The sequence below is a fragment of the Aethalodelphis obliquidens genome, unplaced genomic scaffold (genome assembly GCF_003676395.1).
Source record: "Aethalodelphis obliquidens isolate GAN/ISIS:26980383/991018 unplaced genomic scaffold, ASM367639v1 scaffold91, whole genome shotgun sequence".
Lineage (NCBI taxonomy): Eukaryota > Metazoa > Chordata > Mammalia > Artiodactyla > Delphinidae > Aethalodelphis > Aethalodelphis obliquidens.
Genome location: NW_020838035.1, coordinates 1,581,222 through 1,602,146, shown reverse-complemented (window position 1 = coordinate 1,602,146; position 20,925 = coordinate 1,581,222). Strand labels below are relative to the sequence as shown.

Sequence of the window (20,925 nt, the reverse complement as noted above, 5' to 3'; positions counted from 1 at the left end):
GCTGCTCCGCGGCATGTGGGATCTTCCCGGACCGGGGCACGAACCCGTGTCCCCTGCATTGGCAGGCGGACTCTCAACCACTGCGCCACCAGGGGAGCCCCTATTTGCAATCTTTTTAAACACATTGCCTTGTTAAACAAAAGCAGACACAAAACCTTTTACTCACGAAATCAAAGTATGCATTTTGCATGAACTTTTTTGATAGATTGTATTCAAAAGGATTTAGCCTTTCATTACCTAAGTTAAATAAATTAAGTAACGTATATTTGTCAAAGAATTTTATAACGTAATATAGCCAATATTCCATAATACCTGTAAATGGAGTATAACTCTTAAAACTTGTGAAACACTATATGGTACACCTGTAACATATAATATTGTACAGCAAATATACTTCAATTAAAAAAAATGTATAACAAGAAGAGATCTTAAAAGCCATCATTTAGGTGTGGTTTCAAATCAGCTCTAAAGGCCTATGTTAAAAAAACAAAACAAAACGACTTCAAGGACTTTTTGAAAAGTAATAAATTCTAAATAAAATGAAACATTTTTCATCTTAAGAACAAATTTCCTAGATACAGATGATTCGTGGGAAGACGTGTCAGTGTGTCTATTGGACCTAAGTTGTTTTGGTTGTTATTTTATTAAAGTAATTTTTTAAGTGAAATATAGTCGATGTACAATATTCTATTAGTTTCATGCATGCAACAGAGCGACTCAACATTTTTATAGATTGTATTCCATTGAAGTTATTATAAAATATTGGTTCTATTCCCTATGCTGTACAACATATCCTTGTTGCTTATTTATTCTATACACAGCAGTTTGTATCTCTTAATCCCCTACCCCTATCTTGCCCCTCCCCCCTTCCCTCTCCCCACTGGGACCCGCTAGTTTGTTCTCTGTATCTGTGAGTCTGCTTCTGTTTTGTTACATTTATTCATATACTTATTAGGCTTTACACTTAGGGAAGATAAAATTGGGAGGGAAACTTGCCATTCGTCCTGCAACAATTCCACCTCCGGCAGACATGAAGCTGTGATGCTCTTCTTTATTCTCTGGTACCGTGTCTGGCTGCCTTGTGGCCCAGCCTGGCCTGGCCTCTTGGATGGATGTGGGCTGGTTTTAGCCCAATTGCGACTCACATCATCATAATCAATGGTGGTTGTTTAAAATCACTGTGTTTGGGGCTCTTTTGTTACATAGCACCGCTAACTGATACACCTCTTTCCTCTCTGCCATCCCATACAAATCAACCACGTGATATCAATGGTGACTACCAAATGGTCCTCCAGGCTGACCTCTTATCCCCATGTCCACTGTCTCTACAACATCCTCTTTAGTCTGGGAACTAAGTGGGTCTTAACACTGATCTCCCTGACCATCACTGGCCCTCTGATCCATGCGTCACATAGGTATAAACAGGGGCAGGCTTTCTCCCATGGAGCATGTAGAAAGTGCAGACGTGCCCATGGGGTCGCCTGGCCAGTCCCAAGTGTTGCCCCCTGCCCATCACACTCCACACCCTGGCCCCATACACTACAGTTGTTCCCGGGGGTGTACCCAGCCCGACCTACCACAGCACCTACCTCTCCTGTCCTGGCTGCCTCCCACCCATCCTTAAGACCCGGCCTTGGAGATGGTCCCCTCCAGGAGCATCCTTACCCACCTCCATTCTGCCCCAGGCTAGGATGAGTCCCTCTGTCCTGCCGTGGACCCCGTCAAACCACGTGTCAGACCTGGATTCTTGCCCTGAGATGCACCCCTCCTGCCCCACCTCCTGCCCACGAGGAGAGACGCATCCATGGACTTCCCCAGAATGTCCCTACACCCAGCAAACAGCAGCACTGAGACTCCACACGGGGATAGGGTCTGAAGGTTGGAGAGACACCTCAACACCTTTCTTGTTCCCAAAGTCTTGGGGTCAGCTGGGCAGATTCACTGTCACTCTCCACCCAAATGCCAGATGACCAAGAGACTGGACCCCATCCTCCCAGGGACACACAACAACAGCCCACCATCCGGACTCCAGCCCCCTTTTCTGGACCTGTGATGGGGCTGGCAGTGCCCTCTGGGGGCTCTCCAAGGCTGAATGCCATGACTTCCCCTCTCCTCTCCATTTTGGCCACCGGTCAGTAGTGGTCAATGAAAGGGACGCCATTGGTGGCCCAGTGGCAGGTCCACGAACCCCAGCCCTGCTCTCGGAGCTCCGAGGCATCTTGCAGCCTGAGGACCGTCCTCGCCCTCCCTCTCTGACCCCCACAGGATGGACCCCTCCTTGAAGGACAGATGTGTGTGTTCAGGAGCTTCCAGACGAGCATGGGAACAGTAGGTGCTCCCTGAACACCCTCAGGTTGAAATCATTACACGTCTACCCCACTTCATCCCACAGTGATGTGGAGAGCTCGCTCCTGGAAAGGTGGGCTGCCCCGTCCCTGTGTGTTACCTTGTGGGTTGCCATGCGAGGGGTAGCCGTCTCCACCTAGAAGGGGACAAGCACACGGTCATTCATTTATTCGGAAGAGCTGGTCGGGCTGCCTTCTGCTGCAGCGCCATGAAATTGATAGGGACACGGCCACGAGCAGAGCAGACCAAACCTCTGCTCTCACGGAGCTGGCCTCCCAGCGGGCAGGTGGGGACAGACAGAGCTAGGAAGGGGAGATGCAGGCGTTACAGCTAGCAGGGGAGCGGGACCAGTGGAGGTGGAGGGGGCCGGGTCTACCCCAACCTGCTACTTCCACCCCTAGCCTCAAGCAAGATTTACAAAGAGGTTGCAGACAGGACACTGTGATTTTCATCAGAAATATACGTGTTTGGTTTTCCTCCCTAATCCAAACACAGAGCCCCTTGGAATTTCCTAAATGATAGGAATGATAAAGGGGTCTTTTGTGAAGTGACAAAAGAGATGAAGGTGTCTTTTGTTATTCAGAACCACACCTGAGTTTATGTGCATGAGGTGACTTTTGGAAACAGGGCAACCAACCAGCGATGGGAGGGTGGGGGCTTTCAGCCTCACCCTGTCCTGTGGCCGAGGAGTTCATCCGGCTCCCGTGACAGGGCCTCTGCAAAAGCCCAGGAGACGGGGTTTGGAGAGCTTCCGAGCGAGTGAATTTATCTACACGGTGGAAGGCAGGGCACCCCAACTCCAGAAGCTCCTAACTTGGGACCCCCTCGCCCTGTGTCTCTTCGTCTGCCCGTTCATCTGTGTCGTTTATCATCCTTTATGTGAAATAAAATTCAGGTTTCATGGCAGCGCAAGAAACATTTAAACCTAAGAAATTTTCTCTTCCCTTTGGCCTCCTCTCTCCACCCCTCGCTGGGCATCTGTACCTGCCTTAGGCGTTGGTCGGACCTCCCCCATCGGCAGGAATATCTGCTCAACCGTAAACGGCAGCATTTTCCCAGCGCCAGCAAGACGACTCCTAACAAGGTAACCTTCCTTCTCCATCTTGTAAGGGGCCACAGTGACGCTTAGATTGTGTAACCTGTCACTAGTACACGCTGCGAGGTCCAGCCCTCTGTCTCAAAAAACTTACAGAAGTGGGCCCTGACTTCTAAACGGGGCGGAACAGCTCTCAGACTTTTCTGAGATGCTCTACCTGGGATATCACCCTCAAATCTGGCCCGGATACAATTTTCCATGAGATCCCACGTGACGCGTGGCCAATAATAATTAATAATAATAATAATGATAATGATAAAAGGGTGTCTCCTGAAACACCTTGGAACAGAGAACAGCTTTGTGAGAACCCCTTAGGAACATCTTGCTGGACGCTGTCAGTCAAAGAGCACAGCCTTTTGGAGGCGGGGCCGTTAGACCTTTCAAGTCAACCACACGGTGGAGGGTATATGTGTCCTGATGAAGGGGTTTAGGGGTGAGCTCTCCGTCGCCGAAGTTAGCTAAGGCATTGCTCATGCAACCGATCTTTACAGGACCTACTGTGTGCCATGTCTGGCTTCTGGCTCTGGGGATGCATCGGTGGAGGAAAGGCAAAAATCCCTGCGTGTGTGTGTGCGTGTGTGCGCGCGCGCGTGTGTGTGTGTGTGTGTGTGTACTTTTCATTCTAACTCAAGGAAATAAATTAACCACAATTGCATGGCATGGCACATTACAAAGTATAACATGATCTCCTGCTGCAGCGCAAAGGGATGCAGAGAAAGGATCACAGCTTAGGATCTAGAGGTCAGGTCTTGGAGACAGACATGCCCCCCACCCCAAGCTGAAACCTGCAGGGGAGAAAGGATGCTTGGATCTCTCTGAAGGTTGTCTGGCTGGGCGTAAGCAACGGTGTTTTGCACCCTAGGAATTCAACGTTCGAATAATATCTCAAGAGAATCGGAAATGGGGGAACTCCCCATCGCCCAACCAGCTGGAAACGAGGATACCCGTAGAGCTGAGCTTTGCCCAGCACCCACCCGTCGGCACACGTGTCTGGCCAAGCCGTGGAGTTCTTGCGATTCTCCCACCACCATGAGCCAGCATCCCTTCCCGAGCGGTCCTCCCCCAGGTGCCTGGATTCCCAACACGTCACTCGATCTATGGTGGGAACTCAGGCCACGTGGCCCCAAACGGCTCTTGACAGGGGAAGCAAAACTCAACGGAACACCCAAAACAGGGCAACCAAGGACACAGAGAATCCCCTTCCTCCATAGTGACGTGAGATGTCTTTGGGGCGCGCTGCATTCTTTCAGCCCCAAACAAAACAAAACGCATCCTCCGTCAACAGAGAGATTGGTAACAGCAGGTGGACTCCTTGTTAAAGAACCTCTGCGTATTTCAAACGCGCCCGAGGACAGAATTCCGAGATGGTCCATTGCATCCCTCCCAATGCTTCCGGAAGGCATCTCAGTACTCCGGACTCACCTGCACCGTTGTCAGAGCTGCCAGGCTGGGGACGTGGCAGTGGCTTTGGCCTTGGATAGATATCTGTTGGAAAACACCAAGCTGATGTTAGGAAAAGAATGACATCTTCCCGCAATGAACCGTTCACACAATACAGAAAGCCGAAATACAACATGACATTCCGGCTTGTTTATATTTGCTGTTTCTCGCCTTCACAGAGCCTCTGGTACTCAACATCTCCAAAGCTTTAAACACCGTGTTGACCTTGGCACCCAGAACCTCCTCCTTTGGTTCTGAAAGCAAGAAGTTCACGGATTCCTGAAAAGAATCTGGCAGACGCCGCCCCGTGAACGTTCCGATGTTTAGCGTTATCGCAGATGTCACGTTGTTTGCAAAAGCCCGTCATCAGTACCAGGACAGAAGCATCTCACGTTTTCGATGACGTGTTACCCTTCCTGCTGTGCGTGTGTGCGTTCCCTCACTGGAGTTAATCTTAACTTTTGTCACAAATGCCCTTAATCTGCCCTTCAAACTTCGCCCAAGCTTCCTGCCCCAGAGCCTTGGCACAAAACGCTGTCTCTGCCAGGATCTCCCATTCCACCTGCAGAGCCTTTCTGGCACAGCAGAATGTTCCAGAACACCCTGTATTCAAGGGACTGCTCACCACTGCCTTCAATGACTCACCTTGCTTCTCAAGAGATACACGCAGGACCTGGGTGAGCCAGAGGGCAAGCGTGAAATTTAAGGAGAGCGTCTACTCCTGTGTCGCTGTTTCCATACTTAAGTTCTAATCAAGTTCTTTCCCCTCTTCGTTTGCTGTGTGTGTTGAGTTTGCTGCGTGCCTGTTTTTACACGTTTTATCATTTCATTATGAATCGTTCCAAACGGGTTAGGCAGAAAGTATACTCACTGAGTCTCATCAGTGTTCCAAAACCCCTTAATCAAGACGTGTTCCCCAATACACAATAAACCATCAGCAGAACTAGCTTCTAAGGGACAGTCAGGCTGATACCAAAAGCCATATAACTCGTATCAAATATAAATTCGTTATTTGGGGGTACCATTGTAAAGGCATCTCCCCACTGGGTTTTAGCAGAGCTTGAAAACAAAGGCCAGAAAGCAACCTTCCTCTCGTTGGAATGTGTCAGCTGCTGGAACCCTGAGTCACAGAGGGACCCCTCCCAAGCCTGAGGCTTGCTACCCACGCCCTGGGGTGGGTGAGTCACCCTGGTCCGGGTGACTCATCTTACAGGATGGCCAGCATCCAACATTCTCTGGACCCCGTAGGAGGGAAGCCCATGGGAATACGTTTAACCCGAGATCCCCAAATAGCCTGCAGCAAGAAACGCTCCCCAGGAGGGATTTCCATCCGCACCTTGTAGAACAACAGCGCTCCACTGGACAATAGTTTGTTGAAAAGGCTGGGAGGGATTTTTACAAGAAAGGAATCGATGGAGCTGGGATGTTAAAATTGGAGGGGAAAAAGAAAACTAAAGGGGATGAAACTGAGCAGGGCCCTGTGGAGCTCCTGGGCACAAAAGCCTTCCTGTGTCCCCCGTTTCTTGATTACAGGAAATAGGCTTCCTTCAGCCCCCATGACCTTCCCTGAGTTCCAACAGGGCAGATTCACAGTTGCCAATCAGGGAAGGGAGGGGATGCAGAGACAAGGGAGGAGCAGTGAAGACACAATAGTGCAGCCTGGGGGCAGGTCCTGGTTTCCCCTCAAGGGATACACGTGACCATACTGTTTGTCAGATACTGAAAACCCCAACAAATGGACGATGTTAACTACTTGATAAGACATTCTTCATTCCAAAGAGAAGGCCACAGTTTGATAACCTCTGAGAAGCACAGGGGAGCCCATCAGGGGAGCACCTGAGCCCAGGTGACGTCTAGACTGAAGGAGTGCAGGCCCTGCAGGCACCCTGGTCCTTCTCAGCAGCCCCACCCTTTGAACCATTGCTATAAAACTCCTCACCGAATCCCACCCCAGGTAGGGACACTTTTTTTTTCTTTTTTGCGGTACACGGGCCTCTCACTGTTGTGGCCTCTCCCGTTGCGGAGCACAGGCTCCGGACGCGCAGGCCCAGCGGCCATGGCTCACAGGCCCAGCCGCTCCGCGGCACGTGGGATCCTCCCGGACCGGGGCACGAACCCGCGTCCCCTGCATCGGCAGGCGGACTCTCAACCAGTGCGCCACCAGGGAAGCCCAGGGACACAGTTACGAGGGCAGCAGCCCGCTGTGTCCCCCTTTGCCGGGCAAAGCAACGAAGCTATTCTTTCTACTTCACCTGAAACTCTGTCTCTGAGATTCAATTTGGCACCACTGTACAGAGGCCAAGTTTCGGTATCAAGGATGACAAAGTAGTGACGTAAGCGTCCATTAACGAACGCAGTTAGTGGCCTGGGCTGCTTTGCAATTAGGTAACACCTTCGTAGAACCCTACGTCTTACTTTTCATGACATCTCCCTCACCATGGCCATCACCACCGCCGAGGAGATGAATTTCCACCCATCCCAAGGCCACACCAAGCTTCCAGGAAGCTTCCGCAAGCTCTCAACTTGGCCAGTGTCACTGGTCACCTCTGCCTGGTCAGCTTTTAGGTCTTTAGGGTTTTTGAATTGCTGAGGACTTTATGGGCTATTGGCTAATATTACCCCCCTCCCGGCCCCCCCCCCTTTTTTTTAAAGTGATCTATAGGCGTAGTGTCTGCCAAGCTTTTAAAACAAAGGAGAAACTGAAGATAAATGACCTAAAACGCACAGTGCAAGGGAACTTATTAGGAACCACGGAAACAGCTAGAAGAAGACTCGTCCTCCAGCCTGATTAAAATTGCAGCACAGTAATGCACGACGTCCCCAAATGCTCAGTATTCTCCAAGCGTCCACAACGAGGAAATAAAATGATGCAAACTGCCCCCCCCCGCCCCCATAAAAGCTGACTTGGTTCTTACTTCAGAAGCGGTCAGATGAAAACTCATAGTTAAAAGGAAAAAAAAAAAAGAGGCACCTTTCATCAAACTTGCTTTGAAATGAATGAACTTTCTTACTTCCACTGTTGTCGGGATTTCCGGGCTGTGGCTGGTGGGGAGGCGTCGGCTTTGGGTAGGTATCTGTGGGGAAGACAACACTGCATGTTTAGAAGAGAAGAATGTCCTTCCGTCAGTAGCAGCCTATAAAATAAGAACTAGATCTTGTATTTGAGTCACAGTTGCTGCTCACAGATCACCATCGAGCCGCTAAAAATCACTTAGCCGCTAGAAGGAAAACCTCGGAACGTAGAACTTAAAGAAAAGACTGCGTACACACAGTTACAGAAGGAACTGTTTAGCCTTTACATTGTATGCAAAAAAAAAACCAACCAAAAAACCCAAAAAACTGTTCATGCCTTGAAGATTATTTTGTGCGACATTTGCTACGTGATGCCACTTCCCTCCGGTATCTGCCTCCAACTCTTCACGCAAACATTTACTTTCACTTTGTTTAATAGCATATAACCGACTTAAAAGTGCTTTAAGCCCTGTCTTTTAACAGTCATTAAATCATTTTACATCTACAGTAATTAACGTTACGTTATTCCTACTATTTTATTTTTTTTCCTTTCTTTTCTTTTTTCAAATTTCTGGACCTCTACTTAGTTAATCAAGTTTGCTTTATTCTTCATTCAATCAAGTTTATTTTATTCTTCATTTAATCAAGCTGATTCTTCATTTTTCTCTATTTAGTTAATCAAGTTTATTCTTCATTCAATCAACTTTATCCTTCTTTTCATCAACTTTATTCTTAATTTTTCTCTCCTGGACTAACGTAGGAATTATACACGATCAACCTAAGTGTGCGTGTTTCTGTTGAAATCCTTGTTTTCAGTTCATTTGGGTCTATACCCAGGAGTAGAACTGTTGCGTCATAGGGAAATTCTATACGTAGCTTTCTGAGCAGCTGCCAGACTGTTTTCCGCTGAGGCTGCACCATTGTCTATCCCCACCAGCAATGCACGAAGGCTCCAATGTCTCCACACCCTCAGCGACACTTGGTATCGCCCATATTTTGATTCTAGCAGTCCTACTAGGAATGGCGTCTCACTGTGATTTTGATTTCCAGTTCCCCAAGGACTAGGCTTTGCTATAAACACCTGCCCCTCTTTCACACACTCCACGTCCCTAGAAACACCTTCAAAAACCTCATCTCAGGGGCGCAGCCTCATTTCTGTGCAGCCAGGGAGTCCCTCACCTGAGCTCGGCTTCTTGGTGGGCTCTGCGGAGAAAGAGGACATACATTCAGTACGCATTGAGGATTTACGTGCAGCTCCAAGAAAGAATCGTTAATGCGCTAATAAGCAATGAGAATTTCAAGGCGCTAACACAGACATGATATGAACACAAATTCCACTCTGTATTGGGGGGGGGGGGGGGGAGAACAAAAGCATCTTTAAAACCCATGCCCACCAGTCTCCACGGGAGCTATGCAGAGGTCCCGCTGGGGGAGCAAAGCTTTCCTGGGGTGGTCGGCTAAGCTCCTTAGGAAGTAAGTTTCATCCGAGCCTTGCAGGAGGTGAGGTAGCGAGATTTGGGACGCCAGCAGGAGGACCGACTGAGCAAAGAGCATCCAGGGCAGGGGGCGCAGAGCTGGTGCCCCACAAACGTGCCTGCAGAGCAGGGGTAGGGCGGCTGAAGGCAGATCTGGAGAGAAGCTTCCCCCGATTCCAGGATGATGCTTCTCTCACTTTCTTGCACGTGTTTCTTCACGTGACAAAAGTTTGCGGAGTGCCTGTTGTTGCCGGGGGTGTGTAAACGCGGTGGGCCACCGCTTCCCAGGTGGTTTCGGTTCCCTGAGGTCAGCACTCATGGACGGGGCATCAGCTGCAGCGTACCTGTCTGCCAGGCTCAGTGAGTCTGGGGGGTGCAGTGTGGGTGGGCAGACAGGGGCAGGAGGAAGAGGTTGGGGGATGGTGCTCCGAGGGGTGGCCCCTGACGAGGGTGAGGGAGGTTGGAACTGCCGGGTGCACAGTGGACAGGGTCCTTCCTCTCTGCAGAAAGCCCTCTCTCACTGAGCATCGTGGGTTCAAGGGCCATCCACGTGGTAGCCTGGGTCAGAGCTTCACGCCTTCTCATCGCTGAGTCACATTCCACTGTATGCCTGGACCCCAGGCTGTTTCTCCATCCATCCGTCCATGGACATTTGGGTGGCTTCTGCCTTTTGGCGATGATGAGTTACGCCGCTGTAAACACATATGCCTCTGAGTCTCTCCTTTCAATCCTTCCCTTTCTTCCTAGGAGGGGAATTGCCAGTTCACAGGTTGATGACGTTTTTTAATTGATAAAACGCCTCTGATGATTCTGCACCACAGCCCTCAGCTGCGTGTGTGCCCTACCCTGGGCGTGCTCCTTCTTTATCCATCCCAGACCCTGTGCCAACCACCCAGGCTGAATGTGGGGCGGTACCTCCCAATGCCCCGCAGTGTGGCTGCAAGCACTGGCCCTCCTATAACCCTGACCTCACAGCCCGTCCACTCTGGGAAGGACTGAGCCCTTCACCATTGCAGTCAGACGGGGGAAGCAGCGTGTCAGCTTTGACCTGCATCACTACACTTGTCTGGTGCTCTGACAATAATCTCATATCTGCTCTGTCACGGTTACCACTAGCAAAAGCCTCAGTCAGTGGGGAAAACTGCGGAGGGAGCAGGTCTTGCCTCCATTATTTTGTTCTTTCTATTTCTTACATGTCTGCAAGTTTTCGGATTACAAAATAATATGTAGTAAAAATTCCAACATATCAGAAATGTAAAAACTTAGATAATGAATATCTTTCAAAATGTCATTCTCTACAGAAGAAATATTGTTAAAATTCTATGATTCCTAAGGTGTGTTTTCATTTTAAAAGCAGCTCCTTTGAGAGTACAGAAGTGCTGAGTGTCACTCCCCGGCTCGTAAGTGGAGAAGTGGTGACAGGCTGCTATTGGAGGCCACCCTGTCCCCTGGTTCTCAAGCTTCTTTTTTTTTTTTGTGGTACGCGGGCCTCTCACTGCTGTGGCCTCTCCCGTTGCGGAGCACAGGCTCCGGACGCGCAGGCTCAGCGGCCATGGCTCACGGGCCCAGCCGCTCCGCGGCATGTGGGATCCTCCCGGACCGGGGCACGAAGCCGTGTCCCCTGCATCGGCAGGCGGACTCCCAACCACTGCGCCACCGGGGAAGCCCTGCGTGAACATTTTTTTGTTTTTTGTTTTTTGCGGTACGCGGGCCTCTCACTGCTGTGGCCTCTCCCGTTGCGGAGCACAGGCTCCAGACGCGCAGGCTCAGCGACCATGGCTCACGGGCCCAGCCGCTCCATGGCATGTGGGACCCTCCCGGACCGAGGCACGAACCCGCGTCCCCTGCATCGGCAGGCGGACTCTCAACCACTGCGCCACCAGGGAAGCCCTGGTTGTCATCCTTTTTTAAGTTGAGTGGGTCTGGTGATCACGTCCCTTCTTTACTTCTCGGAAAATCCACCGTAATTGATGTGTGATGAGTGACCGGGGGTTCTCCTGATGACAGGAGAAGCTGATTTTTCTGAGTAGACAAGCACTGATGTTTCTTCCCACTGTGCCTGCAGGTCACAACCTTTCCTTCCTCCCCAAGCCCCCAGGTCTGAACGCTCCTGCCACCCAGCTTGGCTGTGGGCCTTAATCCAGACCTTCCTCCCGGGCCCAGGAGATGTACAGTCAGCCTTTCTGCTGGCAAGAAGGTCCAGCTGACCTCAAGGGTAGTGGCCACACACAGGTGGGGTGTAGGGGGGGGTCTTCCAAGTCGTAGATGCCCCGCGAATAGAGGTGAACCACATTTAAGAGAAGGAAAACCCTCCAGGGTATGCGCGGACCGCTGGCTTGGGGAGCCCAGACCTACCAAGACATAAGACCGAGCCCCACAGCTAAGGCCGGATGTGAAGGTCCATCTCCTGGGGCTTGTGTCTTAGGTGAAAAACAGAGCTCTCACTGCCTGGAATTCGGAATCCCCGCCACCCCCAGCCCCGAGGCACCACAGAGCTGACAGAGGCTGCGAAGCACAGCATCTCCTAGAGAAGACGGGCACTTACCGGGGTCATCGAGAGCGTCGGCCAAATCAAAGTCACCTTGACCTGTGGGGAGACAGGGCGCTAGGTCACACCGCGACGGGACCGTCGGGGCCCCCTGACACCTGTCTCCACCCCCTTGGCCCCACCTGCCCAGACATCCCCCCTGGTGCAAAGGTCAAGCCTTCCGCTGAGGTCAGCGGAAGACCAAAGTCCCCCCCCCCTCTCTCCACGTCCCCTGTGGTGTGCTTGTCAAGCCGACATCTTGGCTCCCCTGGCAGGCTGGGCCCCTCACCAAAGACGCCTCCGAAGGAAGATGACGGCACCCCCGTCCTTTTTTTTTTTTTATTGAAGTATAGTTAAGCTACAATATAGTGTTAGTTTCCGCTGTACGCGAAAGTGATTCAGTTATACATATATATATTTTTTCAGTTTCTTTTCCCTTATAGGTTATTACAAGATATTGAATGCAGTTCCCTGTGCTGTACAGTAGGTCCTTGCTAATTATCTATTTTATATACAATAGTTGACATCTGCTAATTCCAAACTCCTAATTTATTCTTCCCCCCCCACCGCTTTCCCCTTGGGTAACCATAGGTTTGTTTGCTATGTCTGTGACTCTGTTTCTGTTGTGTAAATAAGTTCATTTGTATTATTTTTTACATTCCACGTATAAGTGATACCGTATGGTATTTGTCTTTCTCTGTCTGACTTATTTCACTTAGTATGATCATTTCTAGATCCATCCATGTTGCTGCCAGTGGCATCCCTATCTTTTTTTTTTAATTAAAAATATTTTTAGGGGCTTCCCTGGTGGCGCAGTGGTTGAGAGTCCGCCTGCCGATGCAGGGGACACGGGTTCGTGCCCCGGTCCGGGAGGATCCCACATGCCGCGGAGCGGCTGGGCCCGTGAGCCATGGCTGCTGGGCCTGCGTGTCCAGAGCCTGTGCTCTGCAACGGGAGAGGCCACAGCAGTGAGAAGCCCGCGTACCGCAAAAAAAAAAAGGAAAAAAAAGTTTTTTTTTAATTATTTTTTTGGCTGTGCCGGGTCTTTGTTGTTGCGTGAGGACTTTTCTCTAGCTGCAGCGAGCGGGGGCTACTCTTTGCTGCGGTGCGTGGGCTTCTCATTGCAGTGGCTTCTCTTGTTGCGGAGCATGGGCTCTAGGCACGCGGGCTCAGTAGTTGTGGCACGTGGGCTCAGTAGTTGTGGCTCGCGGGCTCTGGAGCGCAGGCTCAGTAGTTGTGGCGCACGGGCTTCGTTGCTCCGCGGCATGTGGAATCTTCCCGGACCAGGGCTCGAACCCGTGTTCCCTGCATTGGCAGGCGGATTCTTAACCACTGCACCACCAGGGAAGTTCCTGGTATCCCCATCTTAAACAGGAGGGAGATGCTCCTGGGATCTCAGCTGCCTCGAGCAAAGCACATAGACGTCTTGGAAAGCCAAAGCACCCGTGCATCCTGCAAACATCTACGAACTGCGACTCTGATCGAGGCACACTGTCACCCAATGGGGACGGGACCTTCCATGACACTAGCCCTGCTTCCTGGTTCTCTAGGGGAGAGAGACCCGTGAATATCCCTAAAGGTGGGGACAGGGTGTAGCGGGGACCACAAGGCAGCGGGGGCAATTGCACGTCTTGTGTGAGCCGACCTGGAGGTCTGCCTGGAGGAGGTGACATGTGAGCCGTGTGGAAGATAGTGGTTTACGCACCGGGAGACACTCTGACCCCAGTTTACACCTCAGGGGATGCCTTTGGGAAATGCGGTACGGTGGCGGCTCCGTGGCTGGAACTGTGGATATCTTCCTTTATGGCTAAGACAGAATGCATCTTGGACTGAGGCCCAGAATCGCGCTGCCCTCGCCTCTCCGTGACACCCCCGCAAGCATTTCCCAAACATTTCAACCCCGGCTCCCTCCCAGTGTTCAGGGGCCCAGATATTTTGTTGGCGTGCGAGTTTCAGACTTGCTAAAAATACTATGAAGAAGTCTAGGGTCTGGAGAGAAGCGGAGGCTGGATTTCAGTTTTCTTACAAGCTCAACTCGGAGAAACTTGGGTGGATAACAGTGAGTCGGGGGGACTGGCACCGACTGCTCACAGGTATGGGGTTCCTTATGGGGGTGATAAGAACATTCTGGCATTCCATGGTGGTGATGGTCGCACAACATTGTGAACATGCTAAACAAAAATGTCTGCACTATTCACTTTCAAAGCGTTCACAGGGTGACTCTGATGCATGTGAATTTTATCTCAAAAAAACACACAAAACCTTTTTAACGAGCTGAGTGTTCCTTTCCTGCCAGTTTAAGGGCTTCTTCCCACACACATCCCACCCATCACCTTCGCCGCCTCTAAAACTAGAGGAGCCCAATCAGAAAACCTCTGAGCTGACCAACTTGTATCTCATCTTTGGCTGATAAAAAAGAGCTTTTGAAAAGAGCTCTGTTGAGACAGCATCCATAGATTATACAATTCAATATAATTGAAACTGGACGGCAGAGGAGCTGAGGTCAGAGGGCATCCGCCGGCAGCCTCACGGTCCGGACTGGAGGCCGGGGCTCAGTGCGTTTACAGGCGAAACCCCGGAGAGCCGTCTCTAACACAGGGAGGTCCCGCATCTGTCCTCAGCGCCCCTCTCTTTGGCCAGGGTCTGTGTCCCTCCAGCTTCTGCCAGGTCCTCTTCTGGGGACAAGCTGGCCACTCTCTGCTCTGGGTCATTGTGCAGGGGCTGGGTGACAGGAATCAGCGTCAGCCTTGGGGACTCTGAAGACACATCCCTTCCAGGGCTGCCAGTGGGGGTGTGGCTGACCCTCCCTCCAGTTTGAAAGGACAGATACCGGTGCAGGGCGCCCCCCACCCTGCCATGCCCCTCAGCTACAAGGGCAGCTCCGGAGTTTGCATTCTAATCGCCAGTTGGCAGTTTACAGATAACTCTCACCGGACTCTTCCCAGGAGTTCCAGGCGTCCCGTGAAGATGCACCTACACAGTGTCCTCCAACCTGAGCGTCAGGCCACTGCCTGTTCTGAGATGATCAAAGCCTCTGTTATCTGTCTCCTCCCGGCCTCTCCCGAATCCATCGCACAGCCAACGGGGCTGGGCGGGAGCTGTTTTCCAAAAGGGCCTTGGGTCGTCTCTGGGGATGTGGTAGCCTTGCCGGCTGGCCTTCTCACGGCCGGAAGCCAGGGAGCGCCGTCTGGGGCTCTGAGAACAGCCAAGTCCCTCCGCCCTGCCCTAACCCCATTCTGTGTCCCCTTCTCTTTCCAGCAGCCTCCTTCCGTTTGGAGATGCTTCTGACGAGGGGAGGTCGTGGAGGAAGCTGTCCCTAGCTGTGGTGCTGCTGGGAGGCCCGTGGGCATGACTCATGCACAGAGCCGGCGGACCGTACCCAGTATGAGGCGCTCCCCTACCCTGGACTTGGCGACGATCCAGTCCCGCAGGCCAGAGGTTTAGCCCCAGAGGGGCTGCAGCCCAGACCCTCCCCACGTGCTTCACATCGTAGCCCCACCGGGTGCAGCCCTGCCAGGGACATCACTCAGGTGGACGCTGCTGATTCAGAGGTTCAACCTCGGTGGAGCTGGGGGGCAGGGGGATGCAGCTCCTCAGGGCAACTACTTCCACTAGCTTTTTTTTTTTTTTCAATCGGAGCCTAAGACGGGGCCGGGAACATAAGACGTGTTTCTGATCTGCTTAGTTTAGCTGGCTCAGCCGTTGCTAATCGATCCCACATGTTCTGGGCTCTGTAAACACCGAGGGGAAAGGAGCCGCGTGGGGTCTGCGATCATAAGGCTGGTCACCCATTGCTGACGTCCTGGAGATGGGCGTTGAAAAGGACTCATGCTGCTGGGCGGGAGGTCTTAGCACCATACCCAAGAACCCCTACCCTCCAAAAACAAAGCTATTTAGGAGGGATTTTGAGACGAAACCACCTGAGTGGCACTTGGAGGAATTCTCTCGTTATCTCTAGTAACCCATCCCCTCCCTCCCCAGTCAAATTCTACCCCAGCAAGATTCTAAGATGCTTTGTATCAGAGTTTGCTTCCCTGAACTTCTCAGACCCACAAGCCTACAGGACAAAGGGAATTTTTGCAAAGGGCAGAGCTGTTGGAATAATCATGACACGGCGCTGAGGAGGACACCATGCACTAGAAAAAACCCACCACGCCTCCACGGCGACCACGATAGAGGCACGTGTCCCAGTTCCCACTCACTAACCCCTGAATTAGTCCCTCTGAAGGAGAAAACCAGTCCCAGGCTAGCTCTGAGAAGAGGGGGGAAAACTGATTACTATCTAAAGCCCTGTCACCAATTACAGCCGTTAGCAGCAGCATTTATAGGTGCTGAATTTAATTACCTTTGAGTGGGTCCATCAGGGGACAAGAATCCCACCCCTCACAGGCAGGCAGGATCTTAGATTTTATTATTCCGGCCAGTGTCACGAACGGCTGCCCTTCAAGACAATTGCTTTCCATTCCTTTACATAGGAATTTACAGGCTTCATTTGAAGCGTGGGTTAATTGAAGCCAGTCCTTCCGGAACCAGCGGTCACAGGTTAAGCCACTTTGCACGCCATACATGGGTAGGACGTTCTTGTCCTTGAGGGATTTCACCCAGCTGAAGCAGGACTCCCAGGGAACAAAGCCCGACTTCCTTCAGGCAAATTTAAGGTGCCCCTTTTGACTCTGGCTCCATTGTCTTTAAAAATACTATATACTTCAGGGGACTTCCCTGGTGGTCCAGTGGTAAAGAATCCGCCTTCCAATGCAGGGGACGCAGGTTCGATCCCTGGCCTGGCAGCTAAGATCCCGGTGCCGCGAGGCAGCTAAGCCCACGCGCTGCAACTACCGAGCCCGCACGCCTCAACTAGAGCCCGCGTGCCGCAGATGACGGAGCCTGTGCTCTAGGGCCCTCGAGCCACAACTACTGAAGCCTGCGCGCCTACAGCCCGTGCTCTGCAGGAAGAGAAGCCACCGCAATGAGAAGCCCGTGCACCGCAATGAAGAGCAGCCCCCACTCGCCTCAACTAGGGAAAAGCCCGCACGCAGCAACGAAGACCCAACGCAGCCAAAACTAAATAAATAAAATAAATTTATAAAAATTAAAAATAATAAAGTCTACGGGAGGAAGTGCATGGGTTATATGCAAATATGACATTATTTTATATAAGCGACTTGAGTATCCATGGATTTTGGTGTCCCAGGGGGTCCTGGAACTAATCCCCCTCAAATACCAGGGGATACCGGTACTTTTTTAGTCTGTAGGTAGAAAAGGAGCTCTGTCTAAGCACACACAGATGTTTAGTCTTGTCTGATAGGAGAAGAAGATACAATACATGTAGAAGGGGATTTCAGAGCCACTGTATAATATAGATACAGGAAAATGGTAATGTATACCCAGGATACAATAGATATACAGGAAAAAAGGGAATATAAGAAAATATATATATATGTATATATATATATACAAAATCTAGAGTTATACCTGTATTATAGCTAGCTAGCTAGATGATAGATAGGTAGTTAGATAGTTGATAGATGTTAGATAGTTGATAGGTAGATGATAGGTAGGTAGGTAGGTAGGTAGGTAGATAGTTGATAGATATTAGATAGTTGATAGATAGATACATAGACAGAAGCTAGATAGGTAGGTAGATAGGTAGGTAGGTAGATAGAAAGGTAGATAGACAGCTTTTTTTCTCAACCAACCAAACACGACAAGCAGCCCCTGGCGTTTCCATTTTCTGCTTCTATCAGCTTTTCGAAGACCTGTCTTGGTCTCACGGTCCTTCAAGTGCATCCAGGTTTGATAGCGAAAGGTAATTCCATACACTGGAAATCTGACACCGCCGCATTGTAAACCCCTATGCCTCGGACTGTAATCAAATTCTCATTTTATGTTATACACACAGTTTAGTCATTATAAGAACCGTTAAGTGACGTTCACCATAGCGATAGTCTGCTCTTCCGGAGCCTTGGTAACAAGCAGCTTGACAGCCTTGCAGGAAGTGTTTGGGGACCTCGTGAACTCGCTCACGCCGACAGCTGCTGGTGGTTTGGGGTGTGAGGGGGTGGTCCATGCATTTAACAAACTACCCAGGACTCGGGCCAGCTGCACAACATCTTCACACCGACGCACCCTGATCCAGACCTCACTACCTTTCCCGTCCCTCCTCGCACCTCTCCTGCCTGTGCATGTTCCCAGCAATGGGACCTCAGACAAATGATGGAACACCTCTGTGCCTCCGTGTACCCATCTATAAGAGGGCATCCAAAAAAAAGGGCATCAAGGGACTCCCCTGGCAGTCCAGTGGTTAAGACTCTGCGCTTCCAATGCAGGGATGCAGGGGACACGGGTTCAATCCCTGGTCAGGGAACTAAGATCCCACATGCTGTGCGGCATGGCCAAAAATAAAATAAAATAATATCATCTTCAAAAAGAAAAAAAAAGTTCCGTGTTCGATCAAAACAGGAAACATATTTAAAAAGAAAGAGAGACAGAAAAAGTGCACCACGCCTGGCAGCCCCCGCCCAAGGCTGTGTGAGAATGAACTCGATTAACACCCGCAGAGCCCGTCGCAAGTCACGCCCTCATCAAAAGAACGTAACCTGGGCATCCTCGGGAGCACTCAGCTAACGTCAGCCAGGGCCGCCTCCTGCATTGTTTTCTCTTCTGAAGAACAGCGGTTAAATCCACAATACGTTTCCCCAGCACATACGTGATGCGCTGAAGGAATCTGACATCCCATTATCCCCAAAGGAGCAACCCGACTGTGCCTGGGAGGAGGCGGAGCTGCCTGAGCCCGCAGGTGAACCCACAGTTCCTACCGTGTGCACAGCAGCAGGAATAAACGCTCAGACAGGTTTTGCTGTCTCGGTTTCTGGGCGGGTCTGTGTAGAATCAGAGCTCTGCTCTCTTGCTCTTCTCAGCCCTGGTGTCAGTTCAGGGACTAACGTCTCCCTGCAAACAGAAGCGCCTGGACTGCGTTTCTGCGTGACCCACGTGCCGGGGGGCACGTTGTGCAGACAGCAAGGATTCCTGGAAGGGTCTCGGGGAAGATCCTGGGCTCTGGGTGCCAGGATGTCTCACAAAACCACATCTGCCCCTCAACAACCATCCTCAAACAGGATAAACAGGAAATGTCACAAGACTGCCATCCCAATGAAATCCTTTCAATTCCTAACCTACAACACTTCTCACTCTTAAATCCTGCCTGGGCCTCCACCTCCTAAAATTCAAATGAGGACCAAAGGAGCTTATCCAATTGCGGTTAAATCCTACACGTCACGGGTAAATTATAGTTCCCAAACTAGGTCCCTCCCCACCTCTGCTCCCCGACAAACCAAAATCCTGGCATCACCAGAAGAACCTGTATTGAAGTTTGGGGCGTCAACAATTCAGATGCTTTTCATTTGCCAACAGGAGGGGTGACATTGGTGAGAAATGTCTAAAAACCTGAACGGAGGTTGCCCTTCCAGCAAACCCAATCTTGGGTGATCAGTCCCACAGAACCAAGCTGGGTCTCAGCTCCATTGTCCCCATCCAGAAACGCAGCCCTGATTATTTTAAATCGAAAACAAGGAATTGAAAAATCCCAACACGCCCCAGGAACACGGCTCATTTTTTTCCGTGTGTGACACACAGAGATCAAAAGCAGACCACAAAAACAGTTGGCGTCTAAGTACTGAGTCCGCACCCTACACTTCTGGATCCAATTCCCAGACCCCGAATTGGAACCCGGCCCCTTTTGCTCCCCTCAAAGCCATCATACTTGGTCTGTTTTTTTGTTTTTCTACTATCTGGCACCTTCGAGCCATTTCCTGAGTGGAAGTGGTTTGGGGCGGAGTTTTTTTTTTTTTTTTTTTTTTAAAGCAGCCAGATAGAAATGCACACCCACGCGGCTCTCCCCAGAGCAAACCCTCCCTTACCTCGGACGTGCATCACAGAACACAGGAACGTGAGGCAGAAGAGGCCCCACCAGGGCTCCATCCTCGGTTTCCGTTCAGGTGAACCTTCAGGGCGCGCTGGGCGATCCGGCCACCCCACCCTCGCTGGACGGATGTGCTGGCTTCTGCTTCCCAGTTTGCAAGGGAAACAGGCAATGTCTCCAAGCAGAAAGGATGAACCAAACTGGAGTACCTCTGCCAGAAGCCGAAGGGCTGGGCGTTCCGTCCCAAATGGCACGGCTCGGAGCCCGCGAGGCGTGTGCCCGTATATGCTGAAGGGCGTCCCGGGGAGCCCGCCTCCCTGCGCTACGCTGCCAACCAGCCTCAGGATGCTGGGGAAACAGGTGGCTGCCCCGCACCAATGGGTGTCCTGGGTCTGCTTCCCGCGGGCATGGGAGATGCACCAGCATCAAAGGCGCCAACCCTGGGTGCAGGCAGGACACTCCCTGCCTGGGGTCCTTCCCCTGAACCCTCCTGCAGGGCGACGCCAACGCCAGACCCAGCAGAGCGCCAAGGCAACGATCAGAGTATAGACTCACGTTTAATCTCTGCTTCTACGACTTGAAGACCCTGTACCTTTAGAGTCGCGCTGCATCCGTGAACCTCAGTTTCTTTGTAGGTGGCCGGGACAGTCAGTCTGGCTGGGGATGCTGGGGCCAGAGAAGCAAATTTCACCTGGCCCTCTCTCCGCGTTTTCCACCTGAGCTGTGTAAGAAGTGGTTGGATAGAGGCTTCTAGAAAATAACCCCTCTGTGTGGAGGGAAGCATTTTATTTCCAGTTGCATACACCTGAGTTACACCTTTCAGATAGAAATTATATTATATGCGATATATATATTATTTATATATAAATGTATAAATTTTACATACATCTCGGTATATATATTACAGTACGATCTGATGCAAACTATTATATATAGAATGGTTCAACAAGGTCCTACTGTACAGTACACGGAACTATAGTCAATACCCTGTGATACACTGTCACAGAAAAGAATATGAAAAAGAATGTATACATGTATAACCGAGTCACTTTCCTGTACAGCAGAAATTAAACACAACATTGTAAATCAATGATACTTCAGTAAAATTTCA

General features: G+C 50.9%; 1 protein-coding gene across 6 annotated transcripts; it reads right to left on the bottom strand.

Annotated features, from left to right (window-relative positions):
• Positions 1 to 1,027: 1,027 nt before the first annotated feature.
• XG (Xg glycoprotein (Xg blood group)) lies at positions 1,028 to 20,672 on the bottom strand. 6 transcript variants are annotated; one of them, XM_027095504.1, is made up of 6 exons: positions 19,813 to 20,535; positions 11,915 to 11,956; positions 9,074 to 9,097; positions 7,894 to 7,956; positions 4,865 to 4,927; positions 1,028 to 2,482 (listed from the first exon to the last, which is right to left on the bottom strand). In XM_027095504.1, the coding sequence occupies exons 1-6, from the start codon at positions 19,871 to 19,873 to the stop codon at positions 2,382 to 2,384; spliced, it is 354 nt and encodes a 117-aa protein (XP_026951305.1). In that variant the 5' UTR covers positions 19,874 to 20,535; the 3' UTR covers positions 1,028 to 2,381. The 6 variants fall into 6 exon arrangements, with proteins under 6 accessions (XP_026951305.1, XP_026951307.1, XP_026951306.1 ...); XM_027095506.1 differs by lacking the exon at positions 19,813 to 20,535 and adding an exon at positions 18,493 to 18,705 and having other exon boundaries at positions 7,854 to 7,956; XM_027095509.1 differs by having other exon boundaries at positions 2,429 to 2,482; positions 7,854 to 7,956; positions 19,813 to 20,554.
• Between the last annotated feature and the right edge of the window lie 253 nt (positions 20,673 to 20,925).